This window comes from Sturnira hondurensis, unplaced genomic scaffold (genome assembly GCF_014824575.4).
Source record: "Sturnira hondurensis isolate 20B ecotype Veracruz unplaced genomic scaffold, ASM1482457v3 Scaffold0024822, whole genome shotgun sequence".
NCBI classification, from domain to species: Eukaryota; Metazoa; Chordata; class Mammalia; order Chiroptera; family Phyllostomidae; genus Sturnira; species Sturnira hondurensis.
This window is the reverse complement of record NW_028097453.1, coordinates 6017004-6032911: the sequence shown is the minus strand read 5'-3', so window position 1 is coordinate 6032911 and position 15908 is coordinate 6017004. Positions and strand designations below refer to the sequence as shown.

At 44.9% G+C, this 15908-nt stretch overlaps 1 protein-coding gene across 1 annotated transcript in view; it reads left to right on the top strand.

Annotated features, from left to right (window-relative positions):
• The window catches only part of SPAG17 (sperm associated antigen 17), a 191490-nt gene that overhangs the window by 139989 nt on the left and 35593 nt on the right, over positions 1-15908 (top strand). Inside the window, exons 30-36 of the mRNA XM_037038896.1 lie at positions 2488-2705; positions 7673-7811; positions 9229-9383; positions 11279-11467; positions 13077-13222; positions 13327-13457; positions 15561-15688. Of these exons, the coding sequence (XP_036894791.1) occupies positions 2488-2705; positions 7673-7811; positions 9229-9383; positions 11279-11467; positions 13077-13222; positions 13327-13457; positions 15561-15688 (1106 nt within the window). The remainder of the gene's footprint in view (positions 1-2487; positions 2706-7672; positions 7812-9228; positions 9384-11278; positions 11468-13076; positions 13223-13326; positions 13458-15560; positions 15689-15908) is intronic.

Sequence of the window (15908 nt, the reverse complement as noted above, 5' to 3'; positions counted from 1 at the left end):
TATTTAATTGAGGTTTGTGAGCAGTATGGTCTTTGTCACAGCTATTGAACTCTGCCATTGTACCATATAATTAGCCATAAACAATATGTAATCAAATGAGTATACTCTGTTATGTTCCAATAAAGCTTTCTTTGTAGACAGTAAAATTTCAATATCATGTAATGTTCATGTGTCACAAAGTAATGTTCTTAATTTTTAAAGTTATGTGGAAATAGAAAAAGAATTAGTACTAGATAAACTGTACAAAAGCAGACAGTAGGCCATATTTGCCCCACATATCAAAATTTGCCAGACCCTATTCTGTATCCTCACAGAATTGTTAATCTACTATGTCAATTTATTCAGGATAAAAATATTTAAATTCCTGACGATAGAAGTCTACTCAGTGTTGTCCTCCTTATAATTTAATCTTTCTTTATTTATTTCTAAATGTGTATTTTTAATAATCCTGTCAGATTTTCCTCTATGTCTTTTGAGGACATGGTTTCAGATACTTAAAATTTAGAATTGTTATATCTTCATGGTAAACTTAACTTTTTATAACCGTGTAGTGACTTTTTACTCTAGGATTTTTTTTGCTCTATCTTGCTTATTTTATTATAGCTATACCAGATATTGTTTAATACTTTGCCAGTGTAACTTTGCCATGCTTTGCTTTCTATGGTTTATGTTTAAATGCAGCCCTTGTGAGCAGTGTACAGGTAGATATTTCTAAAATTCATTACGACACATTTATCTCTTAACTGGAGGTTTTAGTGTATTTGTTGTATAGCAGATATTTTTGAATATGTCTTTATGTTGTTCTCATTCTTGAAAGATAATTTCAGTAGGTATAGATTCCAGGTCTACAGGTCTTTTGTACATTGACAGCGATTCTCCATATTCTTCTTAGGTTCCGTGTTGTTGTGGAGGAGGAGTTGGCGGTCGGTGTACTTGTTGCTTTGAAGATACTCTTACTGCTTTCAAAATAGTTTCATTAAAATTTCAGTATAATTGAACTTGTAGATTTCTTTCTGTTTACTCAAGTGAGAATACATGGGGCTTCTTGAATCAGTAGATTGTTATTTTTCATTGATTCTGAAAGTTCTCAGTAATTATCTCTTCAAATACTGTTTTTCATCCATTTTTTTCTCTTCTAAAATTCCCATTAAACATGTATAAGAGTTTTTAAACCTTTCCTTCATTGCTTTTGCCATTTTGGCTCTCTGAGCTTCCTTCGAAGTGATTTTTACAGGTCTGTCTGTCTTGTTGTTTGATGGTCTAGAAACCCATGTGTGTCCAAAATGGACCTCACAGCAATGGAAAGTCTTAGCCTGATGCACCCGTCTTCTGTGGTCCCCACCATTGGCTGAGTCTTCCTCCTGGGCCGAGATTCATGCCCTAATACATATTCGATGGTGTGAAACTGAAGCATCTTTCTTGTTAACAGTCCTTTTCTCTCTTTGCTAGAAAATTGTTTCTGGGTCTAAGGTGACTTGGATTGAGGCTTGGAAACGCTGGCAAATCTCATCTGTAGATTATTCACTGTTGTTCATACCAATAGAGTAAATAAATCTATCCTGATGGAGGGTGAGAAGCATTATTCATGGGCTTTCATGAGGGTATCTTCAGTTATATTTTCCTGTTCCACGTGGATGGTGGCAGGGAGGGATGGGGGATATGTATCATTTTATTATCAACATAGCGATTCAACTGTACAAGTCCCCTGATGAGAGGCCAAGGGAATTGAACCTGGTTGATAAGGTTCCTCGGATTCAGGACTGAAGAAAGATGTTTTCTATCTATGACTGATAAAATGACAAACTCAGGGGAATGAAAGGTTAAAAATCTAGTAAAATGCTAGAGTCCAGTAAGTTAAAGGAGTCCAAAAGCTTGACAGATACATGGGAAGAAAAAGTAGGCTTTAAAACTACAGTCCAGCCCTGGGCAGGTAGCTAAGTTGGTTGAAGCATTGTCCCATACACCAAAAAGTTGTGGGTTCAATCCCTAGTCAGGGTTCGTACAGGAGGCAACCAATCGATGTTTCAATGTTTCCCTCTCTGTCTCTGTCTCTCTCTCTCCCCCCCCCACCCCCTTCCTCTCTCTCTAAAATCAATAAACATATTATATTCTCAGGTGAGGATTTAAAATAAAATATAATAAAATAAAACCCATAGTACAAAACCAAAAGTCTGGGATCCAGGGAAATATAAGCAAGACCCAGAGGTATACAGAAATTGACCAGAATAGGTATTATGTCATAGACAGCGAGCTCTCTAGGTGAGTGTGTACATTTGGAAGGAGGTGATGAGAATCCAGCCAAGGTTCAAGTGCCAAGATTAAGATATTCATAACCTGGTATTTTTATCATTAGAGAAATAATGTAATTGATGAATACTGCTTATAATTTTTATGCCACAGTGTCTTTACACTGAATCAAAACAGCGAACAATTTATATAATTGATGTATTTCTATTGTTGTGTTTGATTTTACTTGAACTTCCACAGGCAGAAGTCACAAAAATCAGTCAACAGTGTTGCATAAGAATGAAATCCATGAACCTCCCACAGACGTTGTTCAAAGGGTGACTCCTGTGGAGATTCCCGTAGGCACCTGGTTTACAACCACACCTGAAGGGAATCGGATTGGCACCAGGGGAGCAGAAAAAATAGGAGACTTGGCACCATTTTTGTCCTTTCAGGCCACAGATCCTGTCACTGAAACGGTATGGCAAACTATTGTATGTTGTGCAATTTCTTAAATCACTAGAATTCTGAAACAACACGTAGACGAGTGCTGGGCAAATAATACATTTTCTTTTTTTTTTTAATTAAGAACACTGCAAGTTTGCATTTATTATACTTATATAATACATGTTTTAAAATTTATTTTCAGTTACAATTTGAAAATTATTGAACAAAAAATATAAAAACATAAAGATTAAAAATCTTTCTTTTCAAATAACAGAAACATGGGTATTGCTAAAAAACACAACCAAAAACTGTCAAGGTGAATTAATCAGACTCTTCAATAGTTGGCTTTGCAAACATGTGTAACAGTCACCGCAAACGATATTTCTGTGCTCGAGGCAAGTATTTTGCACAGCACTTGCAACACTGTGATAAGGGACTCAAGTAAACACAGTATAAAAATAATACATTTTCAATAACAGTTTTTAAGCAGTAAGTAGTGGGTGGGTGGGTAGGTGGATGGATGAACACATGGATGAGTGGTTAGATCCGTTCTTCCCAAAACTGAAAGCATTTTGTGGTTTATTTGACCAGCATAGAGTATCGTGAAATACTAACTTTTGAAATGAAACACAGGTCATGAATTTTTAATTGATTAATTTTTAATCATACTCTAAGACATGTATGATTAAGGATGTCATATATTTTCTTATGTTGAATGCATTTGTGTGTATGCCTTACCTTGTAGAATAGGGGCCTACACCTATTTCCTACTGCTTTGTGTGCACCCGATGTGAGTGGCAGGAATTCGTTTAGGATCCCTGACTTCAAAGAACTTCCAGTATATGTAAGGAGATTGTCCCTTAAAAACTCGAGAATACCACAGAGCAATTATACGAAAGATTTTATTTGTGGCAGAAAAATAATTGACAAATGAGTGGTTTGTCACACAAAAAAATAGTGGTTTAGGATGTGAAATCGAAACTCCCGGGATGAATAACCACACCTTCTGTGTGCCAGACTCTCTGGCATACATTTTCTCATCAGTCCTTCCACCAGTGAATCTTACCACACAGATGAGGCCATTGGGTCTCCAAAGGTAGGTAATGGGGCCAAGAGCACACGGTGGGAGGCAGGAGTAGAGCCAGTTGTTGGTGCCTGGACACGGGGCTCTTTCCATTCCTCAGCTGGTGTTCTAACCTCTCAGTGGAGCTTTGATGAATACTACGTACAATATTCACCCCCCTGAGTCCACACAAAACAGAGAACTTCCTGAGTGCCTGATCTCTGTTTTCTGGACAACCTGCCCATTTGTAACCACATGATGCTGGTCAGGAGCAAAACACCTGCTGCTGTTGAGAGCAATTGCGTCATCTAACCAACCGTGTGTTTCTCTCTTCTTCAGTCTGTTTCCGAAATAATGTCATAATCTCTTAGCTTGTTTGCTAGTTATGTTTTTTTGTGAGTCTCAAAGTACGTATTATCTCAGGAAAGCTTCTAGCTCACCTCAAGTAACTCACTTTAATTCAATCACTGATGCGGTTATTTGGTTCAAAATGCAAATTTTATTAATATTTCTTAGTTAATAACTTTCATTTTCTCTTATTGATTCCTGTCACCTTTCTGGAAGCATGAACCAACATCCAAGAGTCTAGATTCAGGCATGAATTAAACATCAGACACCTAACACAATAATAATGACAATGACGATAATAATATTTCCTGAGCACTCACTGTGCACTAGGCCCTGTTCTCAGTGCTTTTCATACACTAACTCATTTCATTCCCAGAACAAACTATTGTTTCCATGTTTAGATGAGGCCACTAAACTACAGAGAGGTTAAGAAATGTTTCCAAGATCGCACAGCAAGTGATAGAGTCAGAACGCGGACCCCAAGGTTGCATCCCAAATCCCACATGCTTAGCCACCTATGCAAATAAGGGCCAAGAAACTAACATGATCACATGAAACAAAATTGAAAATGGAGTTTTTCATAACCCCTGCCATGAAGCAGCAGGTGTTAGAGGCGTGGACACTGACCTTGCAGTGAGGCCGACACACCCCTTCCTGGATGGGTGGCTTCGCACAGGTTTCTCATCTGGGCTTCCTTATTCATAAAATGGAAATGATAGCCATTACTGAAATAATTGGGAAAATTAATAGCAGAGTCAGCTCTATCAGGGGTTCAGTAAATGTTGTCGCTATTGTGTTCTTACCACCCCTAGGAATGACTGTCCTACCCTATAATGACCAGAAAATGTCAGTGTTATGAGATGTTATGAAATGCCTGAATAATTCTGATTAATAACATGTAAATATCTATGGGGCCAGCCAGAAGGTATTTAGCCATGTCATATGAAAGATAAAGACATGTATTGAAGAAGGTACAAGATACAAGAAACATTGTGCATAGGACAGTGATGCCTCTGTCCCCTTTAAAGTTAGGCACCTTGGAACCTCACACAGTTCTCCCAAATCACCATCAGCTGCCCCATTATATTTTCCTGAATCTCATTGACAGTCTGAAATCTCTTCCCTTTCAAAGGTGATTTCAGTTTGGGGAAAAGCCAGAAGTCACAGGCTCCAAATCTGGGCTGTAGGGGAGTTGAGTCACCGGGGTGATTTGATATTTTACAAAAAACTCCTCATGAGACAAGATACATGAGTGGGCATGTTGTCACGATGAAGCTGCCAATCACCAGTTGCCTGTGGCTGCAGACTTCTGAATCATCCAGATAGTCTCTGCAGAGGAACGTTCAAGCTTAACACAAAATTTGATGCAGATTCATTGTTCTACTCACTCAGTTATTTTGAATGCAACAGCCACACAGTACACATGCTCACTCAGTGGCATCTAGCACCCCCACTGACTAGTAACACAGTAAAGTCATCATTGTCCACACATGCACATTCCAGTCCACTCTCCTTGGCTACCAGGTTACATCGATGTCACACAAACTATTCTCTTATATTAACAATGGCTGGACTTTTTCTGGAGAGACCTTGTATACTAGATAAAGAGTGAGTATTAATCACTGCTAACTCAATGGCTGACTTAAGTACTTACCAGTGCTATTTCATTTAATCACATGACATCCCTGAAGACACTCATGTTGGCCTCATTTTGAAGATGAAGAAACTAGATCACAGAGAGGTTAAGCAACTTACCTAAGTCACCCAGCCATTCCTGAAGGTGGGATTTGAACTTGGGTAGCTTAACTCGAGAGTGCATGCTCTTAGTCACTACGTTCTACACAGCATGTGTCTTCATACACACCTGGCTGAGAGTGCCAATGACAAGAACCTAAACTAACGTTCATCCTGCATTTCTCTCTTAAGTATACTGATTTTAACTGCTATAAAAATAAGAAGGTAACTATGACCTGCTCTCAATAGCCCTAGACATGTGAGTCAGAAGTGGCTAGCAAGCTCAGTGTCACACCCATCTGGCTCTGCCGTGAATAATGTGACCCTTTCCGTTAGGACAGTATAGGCTCAGCAATACTCAGTGGTTAAAATCCGCATTTATAATTTGCAATATTATTGTTGCTGGTTGGGCTGTCCAGAGGCAAATGCTGAGATGGAGTTTGGGGTGCCAGATGTTTATTAGGGACACCATCCGTGAATGGAAAGGGGAGGAAGAGGCAGAAGCGGAGCTGTGGTGCAGACCTGACCCAACAAAGCCGTGGTCAGCCTGCCGGAGCCCAGGAGCCAGGGTCTCCAGTGTCGCGAGTCCGGTGGCAGGAGCCCCTGCCTCGCTCAGCCACTGGACACGGCTGCTCTGGAACAAGGTGTCAGGCGAAGCATCTCTGCTGGCCAGGCAGATGCTGAAGGAGTGGAGGTCTGTTTGCCGACTGCTCCCCGCAGCAGAGGAGCAAATCCTTTCTTGAGGGGAGACCCGGGCGATGCATCTTCTTGTCTGACACCCACACACTCCCCTGGGGGTTTACAGCTTTGCTGGTCAGCCATTTAGTACAGTGCGTATATTACAGCCTGATTGTTCCTTCACATTGAAGCACTTGCCAGTACTAACTAAATTTTTCATGTGTCTCCTGCTGTATTCCACATACTTAAAACCCTTCAGCATTGCTTTGTACCCCATGGGGTGAAGGCTGAAGTCCTTAATGTGGCTTAAAGCCCTACCCAGTTTTGTTCCTCGCCTTCCAGCCAGGCCTCCCACCACTCTCCCCGCTGCGCCCTGGCCTCCTTGGCTTCCAGCACGCCGTTCACCTACGCTGCTGCCCTCCATCTCCATCGACAGCAGCCCCACACCCTGGCATTGCCTCCTCGGAGGGGGGCCAGGCTGCGCCACAACGCTCACTATGGACACGGTGGTCCTTCCAGTGGCTCCGTTAGCAACTTCATGACTAGAGAGTGAGGGTAACCACTAGGGAATGGGGGTGTCAACTTTGGATTTGTTCACCATTGCATCCCTAGCACCTCTTATAGTTCGCAACACAGAGTCAGCCCTCTGGAAACCTGCCTTCGGTAGGCTTGCCTTGGGACAGACCCGAAATCCTGGGCTGCCAAGGTGGTTGACTGTTGGCTTCCCGTTGTGGGTGACACAGTTTTTCCCTTGTCGGACCATCTCTCCATTTTCCACAGTAACCCACTCCCCCAGAACAGAGGGATTACTGGTTAGAACTGACAGACCAACAGAACACAGTCAGCTTTCACCTCCACTGCATTTCCAGCTCCAGGGGAGGACACAAGACAGGAAAGCAGCGTGTTCAGTGCAGCAGCCTCACCCCCTGGGAGCCCAACAGCCACCCCCGGGCCCAGGGCCCATATTTCTCTCTCTCTCTCCTCCTTCCCTTTCCCTCTAAGATAAATAAATAAATAAAAGTAAAAACATTTAAAAAAAATTGGACCAAGTGGATGTGATAAAACTTTCACCTATGACAAGTAATTAGGCTCTGATGGTGTTCTGTAGAGTATGAGGTAAATGCCCTTGGGCTTAACCACCTGACCAAAGGTCACGCTCTGCCTCTGCATATCCAGGTCATGACAACTCGAGAGGACAAAGTGGTCATTGTCAAAAAGAAGGACGGCACTCGGATAGTGGACCACGCCGACGGCACCAGGATCACGACCTTTTACCAAGCGTACGCAGATCGCATCACCCCCCCGGAGGAAATGAGTGAGTTTTCTTCTCCAAGCGCGTGGCCCTATTTTATGTCTCCAGAGTAAGGTGGGCGGAGGGGTAACAGCTCCCACTGGTGCAGGGGTAGTAACTGGCTTCCCCAATTTCACCACTGGAAACCTACGGTCTGAACTGGTGGCAACGGTAAGTTAATAATCATGACTCGGCGGCGGTCCTGGACATTAGCTCTTAGACCTGTGTGGTTTTTTATCCTTAGGGAAAGAAATTCGCATAAATGGGTGACCTTGGATAGCTCCCCTTCAGTTCCGAGCCCCTCTGTTGGAAAGGTGGTGGGAGAGAGAGGCAGGCTGCAGCTGCTGAGTAACGGGCACCTGTTCAAGGGGTTAGGAGCCTGCCAGCATTCCTGACCTGAATTTGAGTGAGATTTTTAGAGAAAAGTGACTCCCTGGCTCCCTTTTCTTTCATTTCGGAGTTTGTTTAATGCATTAAATGCTTCATTACCAAATTAAGTGCAACAAAGTTGGTTAGTGAGTGGGGAAGAAAGGAACCTGCCTGTCAGTCTAAAAGTCACTTGGGAGGGCAATTTAAAAATATCCAGGGGGGACTGGAAAGGTGCCTGTTGTGCGATGCACCGGCCCCCTTCTGGGTAGATGTGTGACTCTCACACACTCCTGCAGGGAGACAGGCGTGGGGGGGCCACTCTCAACGCTGAGAAAAAATGAAAATACTGGGAAAGCATAGAAGTCCATGTACAGCAGAACAAGAAAATAAAACGTGATAGATACTTACAAATGGGCACTGTATGGCAGTTACAAGGAAAGGAGTGCACACGCGTGTGTGTACACACGTGTGTCAGGATGGCTGAAGGTCTTGAAACAGGGCTCAGTGAACAAAAGCTGGTGTGGAATGATGCATAGTAATACATAACTTGTGCCAATTTAAAGCACAAAATACAATACATGTTTTTAATACACAGTTACATAAACATGTACAAGTGGATTGCCAGAGAAGGGAACAAACCCGCAATAAACTCATACGTACATATTAAATACATTGAAGCAAATGTAGCAGAATACTAACAAGCAGAAATTTTGATTGGTGAGTTTATGAGTAGTTAAATTACTTCATGCTTTTCCAGATATTTTCTGTTTTTCGAAATAAAAAGGGTAATAAGAACGAAACAGCACATGGCAGTAAGTCAGGTTCTCCTGGAAGGACTGCCCCGTGTTGACGGGGGGGGGGGGGGGGGGGGGGGGGGGGGGGGGGGGGGGGGGGGGGGGGGGGGGGCGGGGCGCACACTGCACCCCGGCCTGTGGAGTGAGCGCTCAGCACCGGGTCGGCACCGGGTCCGCACTGCCCGTCCAGCAGCCAGGAGACAGGAGCAAAGTCAGCAGGCAGCGTGCTTCCCGGTGTGTGCATCCTCTCACTCTGCTTGCTGTGCCTCTTCCCACAGCCACAGGTCCTCACAGTGTCACCAGGCAGGTGAAGTGCATGCGGATAGAAAGCTCACACTATGCCACTGTCATCACCAACTGCGAGGACAGTAGCTGCTGTGCCACCTTTGGGGACGGGACATCTATTATTGCAAAGCCACAGGGCACCTACCAGGTAGGTCTGGGCCGGAAGATGGGGACTGCTGAAGGTGAAGGTCCATTCAGCGAAGGAAACCCCCTCCTCTGGGCAGTACACTTGCCTGCCAAGTGGTCAGCCGTCTCTCTCTCATCTTACCCGATCGCAGAACAGGCTTCGCAGCCTCGTTTTATGTTCACCTTTTGAAAGCCCGCTCCAGAAAAACATGGTCCTGCCTGTCGGGCAGTGGTTTGGTATTTTCAGATCAAGCCTGCAAACCAGAACGCACTTGTCGGGGATCCCTGATGTAGTGGGTGGTAAGCACTGTGGCTGTTAGAAGCACTCAGGTGGCCTGGCCTGTGCCCACCAGCCAGCTTCACCTCCTGCCGCCTCCACTCTCGTTCTCACTCTGCCGTCCTGCCCACCTCCAGCCCAGCCCCACTCTCCCTAATGTCCCCCAGGACAGGAGGGACTGTGTGGCCCTGGGAGGGCAGCTTGCCCGGCTGATGCAAAGCTTCATCCTTGGAGGGTTGGGGGGCTCTGTTACCTCCTGGGGTAAAAAAACACAGCTTCCTGGCATCAACCTGAAGTCCCTTTAGTCTTAGAAGGACTTGTCTTCTACTTGCTGGAAAAGGGACACAAGTGCCAGGATGTCATATGAGGCCACAGGATACTGAGAGCTCAAAGGCAGAAGACGGTGGACAAAGACCTCACAGACTTCAAATGCTTGTGCATTTGTTACCGAGGAAGCTGCTGAAGCCAGTTTGTCTCTCCCGTCCCCTGATAACGTTCGCTTAACCCCTGTTTGTGCAGCACGGAGCGCTAGGGGACCAGGAAGTGCTGCAGGTGGGAAGTGCTTCGGAGAAGGGGGTGCGGTTTTCCTGTGCAGCACTCAGAGTGTGCATTTCAGGCAGATGGGCAGCGTTCGTATTCCAGTGCGTGCGCCCTGCCAGATGTCACGCGCATCTCCTAGGATTCTGAGATGCGGCCAGCGCTTAGCTTACTGTTACCACAGCCCCAAACACTAGTGGTTTCAACCATCGGGGCCTAGGGATTTTAGCACCCGTGACAGCTACCACTGAGGGGAGAGACAGAAATGGGAAAGAGCTCCACAGTGGAGACAGTCAGGGTCTGCCCCCGTTGTGTAGCCGCTTGTCCCTTCCAGGTTTGCCCAGTCTCCTGAAACAGTCCGAAAAAAGACCAGAAGGTTGATCGCTCCTGGTTGAAAAATGCATAGACTTAGTTCCCAACTGAAAAGGAAAAACCTCAACGTACGTTTGTCAACACCTGTTGTGTCATTTTCTAGTTGTACAGAGCTGGGAAAGTGGCGTCCAAAAACGCCCTTTGCCTGCCCTGTGTCCCTTGGTCTCAGCAGCGGCAGTGGGAGGAGCCGGCTGGGTTTCAGGAAGTGTCTAAAAGAGAGAGGCGGGGCTTGGCACCGGCCACTGCTGTGCCTTGGAAGCAGTAGAAATATTATTCAGAACATGGGAGAGGAGGTGGGACAACAATGACTATTCTGCTTGGTTATAATGTGTCACAAGCAGGTTTGCCACGAGCGGAAGCAGGACAAAGGAGAGCTTCTAAAACCATTTGTCCCCAAAGCTTTTGACCCTCTTGGAGATGATTCTTGCCCGAGAACATAAAGGATTCCAAACATTCTGCATACAGCCAAGTGTGTTTACTTCAGTTAAAATGTATTTTATTATTTTATGTTAAATATCTGAAATAAAAAGGTGCGAGGCAGTTACTTGAAAGAAATATTAAAGCGAATTGATAAAAATAATTTTGTCCCAGGTTTATCTTGGGTTTTCTTCTTGGAAACACAAGTTTGTGGCAGAGATCTGTGGATAGTTTTTTCAATAAAATGGTTTTCCAAATCCCTTAAATTGAACAAGGAATTTTAAGTAATTTATCTCTTTTTGACTCCCTTCCAGGTGTTACCTCCAAACACAGGCTGTCTTTATATCAATAAGGACTGTTCGGCTATATATTGCCATGAATCAAGCAGTGACATATACCACCCTTTCCAAAAGCGTGAGCAGCTGAGAGCTAGCACTTACATCATGAAGCACACGTCCGAGGTGGTCTGTGAGGTCCTGGATCCTCAGGGCAACACCTTTCAGGTGAAGTGCATCGTTGGTACAGAAAGAGGGGCTGTGCCTAGTATTCCACACAACAGACCCTCCCTGTAGCTTTTTACCTTAGCCGCTCTGGGGTGACTTATCTGCCTCCCGCCGATACTGCGTGCAAGCAGCAATGACCATCAACATCTTTGATTCTCAAGTGCACTTCCCCAGGGGATAGCATACCCAGCTATTGGGATGGTAAGAATGCTAAAGCCAAATAGTGGGAGCAGAAGGGAAGGAGGGAAGAAACAGTACTGGGCATCTATAAATAATGCCGACACAAAGGAATGGAGGAAGAATGGTCGGTGTCCAGGTTAAAGTAGGAGCCAGTACGTGGGACATAAGGCGAGTGTGCTTGGCTAGGCAGAGACTCCGTGATGAGAATTTCAGTTACCAGGGCTCTGATGGGGGTGAAGATGGGGAGGAGGGGAGCCTGGAGAGGAGCTCAGCTACACGTGGTAGAACACTGCCTTCTGCTTCCCTCTCCCTCAGAACCACAGCTACCCTCCCACCTCTCAGCCAGGCATTGGCAAATCACCGCCCTTTGTATAGGTTCATGAGCTAAAAATGGTTTTTACATTTTTAAGTGGCTGGGAAAAAAATCAAAAAGAGAGGAATATTTCATGACCATAAACTGACAGGAAATTCCAGTGTCAGTATTGTGGTACAAAGCTTCACTGGAGCGCAGCCCTGCCCGTGTGTTTACACATTGTCCCTGGCTGCCGACTTGCAACGGCAGAGGCGAGCGGTCACAACAGAGACCAATGGCCCACAAACCCTAAAGCACTTACTCTTGGGCCCTTGAAAACAAAAGTTGGCCAACCTCTGCTCTGGGCACTTATGTTTTTTGTTTTTTACTCCTCACCCAAAAGGGGAATTTTGTGTGTATGCTAGGGGGAAGTGAAGCTGTTTTTTAGATTTGGAACCATACCCTGAGTCCCCAACTTTGTTTTGGCATGCAGGCAAGCGCTGCCCAGCTTACTTTTCTGTACTAAGCAGATAAGGCTCTTCGCAGCGTGAATTCTGGCTGCTAACAAATGTCGGTCCGCCATGAATTGAATCCCTGCAGGTTGAACCTCGTGGCTCCCCCAGGCCAAGCATTCTTCTAGGCCTTGGTGCTCTTCCTGGCCATCCTCTGCAGGGGTCTTCCCACATTGATACCAAACCTGTTTCCCTGTGCCGTCCATCCAGGAGTCTTAATCCTGTGCTTGGAGTTGCAGCGTGTAAAGCTCCTCCATGCTGTCTCTCTTTCAGTATTTGAGCACAACTGTCACACGAGCAACCTTCCTCCAGGTCGAAATTCCCAGTTCCTGAACTAATCCTCAGAGGGTGTGGGTCCCCTGCCATCCCAGTCACCTTCCCCGGGGTGTTCTGGACTTTTTCCCAGTTTGTTTTCACAGTCTCGGTGTGGCTCGTGGATGGAGACGTGCTGCTGCGAGGTTTTCACTTTGAAGCAGTCTGTACTTGGCAATGCCTTACAAGTAAATTCCTATCCATGATTTTCTCCGAATACCAAAGACCACCTGCTTTCTCCAATGGGATCAGCAGAAATGTAAGCTCTATGGCATTTTTTTTCTGTTAGTTGCTTATATACTCTGTCCCTTAGGTCATGGCTGATGGCAGCGTGTCAACTGTGCTACCTGAAGACAATTTGGAAGATGATTTAAACGTAATCCCTGAAGGCTATGACAGCTTATCATCTGCTCACCTTCAAAAGAATCACCTGCAAATCTATGGTGAGCACGTCCCCAGGTAATGTGACCGAAACAATACCAGGACTTTTATTTTTAATTCCAGGTTCAGAGAGCATTTTAACTGGATTCTTTGAGTGATTGGGTTTTTATTTCTTCAAATAGGTTTTTTGTTGTCTATGCCGATGGATCCGGAGTGGAGCTCCTTCGAGACAGTGACATAGAAGAATACCTGTCCTTGGCGTGTGGGGCACCAGCCACGGTAGTTCTGCAGGAGCCCGTGCAGGAGCAGCCGGGTAGGGAAGCCGGGCACTGGAGCTCTCTGGGTCCCCTCCCCCTCTCATCCTCCTGACCCGGCCATGCCCGAGTCTTCTCCACTGTTTTCCCTTTGCTCGCTTGTCAATTCTACTCCCCGCCTGGCCCTCTCAGCCCGTTTATGCAGTTATTTGTGTGAGCATCAACCTATGTAAACTGCAGACGAGTCCTTCTCCTACCTATAAGCAGGTTTGTATCTGTGTTTAAGTATGTGAGGTATGTACTTTGGTTTCTATTTAAATGCCTGTTTACCAAATTCACTTATTAGGTTGAGCAGTTTTTTGGCGGAGTCTGTAGGATTTTCTATGTACACTATCATGTCATCTGCAAACAATGACAGTTTTGCTTTCTCCTTTGCAATTTGGATGCCTTTTATTTCTTTTTCTCGTCTGATTGCTGTGGCTAGGACTTCCAATACTATGTCGAATAGGAGTGGTGAAAGTGGGCAGCCTTGTCTGGTTCCTGATCATAGTGGGAAAACGCTTAAGTTTTTGCCCATTGAGTATGATGTTGGCTGTAGGTCTCTCATATATGGCCTTTATTATGTTGAGGAATGCTTCCTCTATTCCCACGTTGTTGAGTGTTTTTATCATAAACAGGTGCTATACCTTATCAAATGCTTTTTCAGCACCTATTGCCTTGATCATGTGATTTTTGTCTTTCTAAATGCTTGTTTAATCTTGGTAGGAAAAAAGAAAGACAAGTGAGATATCTCTGATAAGTTCATGTTTTGTCGTTTTGAAGGTGTTGCTTTAATGAATTTAATAAGAAGAGAAAGTACATTTTTTGTGGGAGTTAAGGAGCCAACCTGGAATATAGGATGTTTTGTGATGTATTCATTGGACATTTATACTACTTTGATCAATTTCAAAGAAATCTATATGTGCCTAAAGGTTAGCGATACATACTGCATGAAGTAAGAAGCATCAGCATATCTAATATTTGTGTTTAAACATAGATATAAACTTGCATAGCATCTGTGTGCCAAACTGGTATGCTGGGTCTACATTTATGCATTTATTGGTAGGATATATTTTGTGCTCATTTAGGAATACACCTGCACCTCTGTGCACTTACGTGTTTCAGTGTTTCAGCGCACACACACCAGATGCTATAAATCACACTCTTTGTGAAAGTGAAGAGTGGTGTGCTCTGACTGGTTGTGCAGGGCACGTGTGAAGCTGGATGAGAACAAGAGTTCAGACTGCACTAACAAGCATCTGCTTGAAAACCCACCATGTGCCAGACACTGGCTGAGGGGTTAGGGACAGGATGGTGAGCTAGGGGAGCCTGGGCCCTGCTCTCAGAGAGCTTAATGGTGAGTGAGAGAGATACACATACATTTATATAATTTATAAGTAAGTGTATGATTATAAGTTGGGGTGAGGTCTGTGAAGGAGCGGAAGTCTAGAAGGCTTCCCTGAAGACACTGGAGCCAAGGGCTGGTGGATAAGTGGGACTTAGTTAAGGCAGGAGGGAGAGCTTTCTTGGAAGAAAGAATGCCAAGTGGGGAGCATAGAGCACCGGAGAAGGTAGGGTGGGGGAGGCCCTCGCACCTGAAACTCAGAAGGGAGAATGGTGCAAGTTGAGGCAGGGGTGAGAACATGTGAAGGACTCGGTGTTATTCTGTGAGTAATGGGAAGTCAGCAGAGAGTTTGAATTATAGTGTAACGGAATTGGCCGCCGACTGCTGGGGAGCCCCACTCACAGAGCAGACCTGGGTAGAAAAGCTAGTCCCGCCACAGTCCAGAGTGGGATCTCTCGGAAGCAGATGATCTAGGGAGGTAGGGACAGTGGCGAAGGGAGAAGGCGGTGAGCTCAGGAGCCTTTCGTGGTGGGCTGGACGGGGCATGCTTTCCGGAGGACAGAGAGACATCAGTGAATATTTTCAGGTGGTGTCCGTCCAGTCTCTAGTGTTACGGTGACAAAAAGCCTCCCCTTTCTTTTTAGCTCTTAAGGCCCTTAAGCATAATCGTTGGGTCTCGCTTTTCAAAAAATGCTTGTTGAATTTAGTGAATACTCACTGAGATTTTCAGATTATTTTTGATAGAGAAATGACTTTCTGATAACTCTCTTTGAACCAGGCGCCCTCAGCATCACTGTCCTTCACCCTTTCCATGAAGCGTCGCCGTGGCTAATGAAGAAAGAATTGGACACAATTGTTCCTCCTAATCTGCAGTCTCGGACATGGGAGACCTTCCCCGCAGTGGAGGTAGGGGGCGTCTTGCTGAAAAGTCACCATAGATGCATGTCCATGAACCAGAGTCTCAGTACCCCCATATGTCCACGCATTTTCATTCTTACGTAAATTGTGAATGGGCCTAAGGAATCTTATATGTGAAGACTTTAACACTGTAGATTTTAGATACACCTGACTAGCTAATCTGTTTTGTTTCTTTTATCCTACATTGCAGGCTTGAACATCTTCTTAT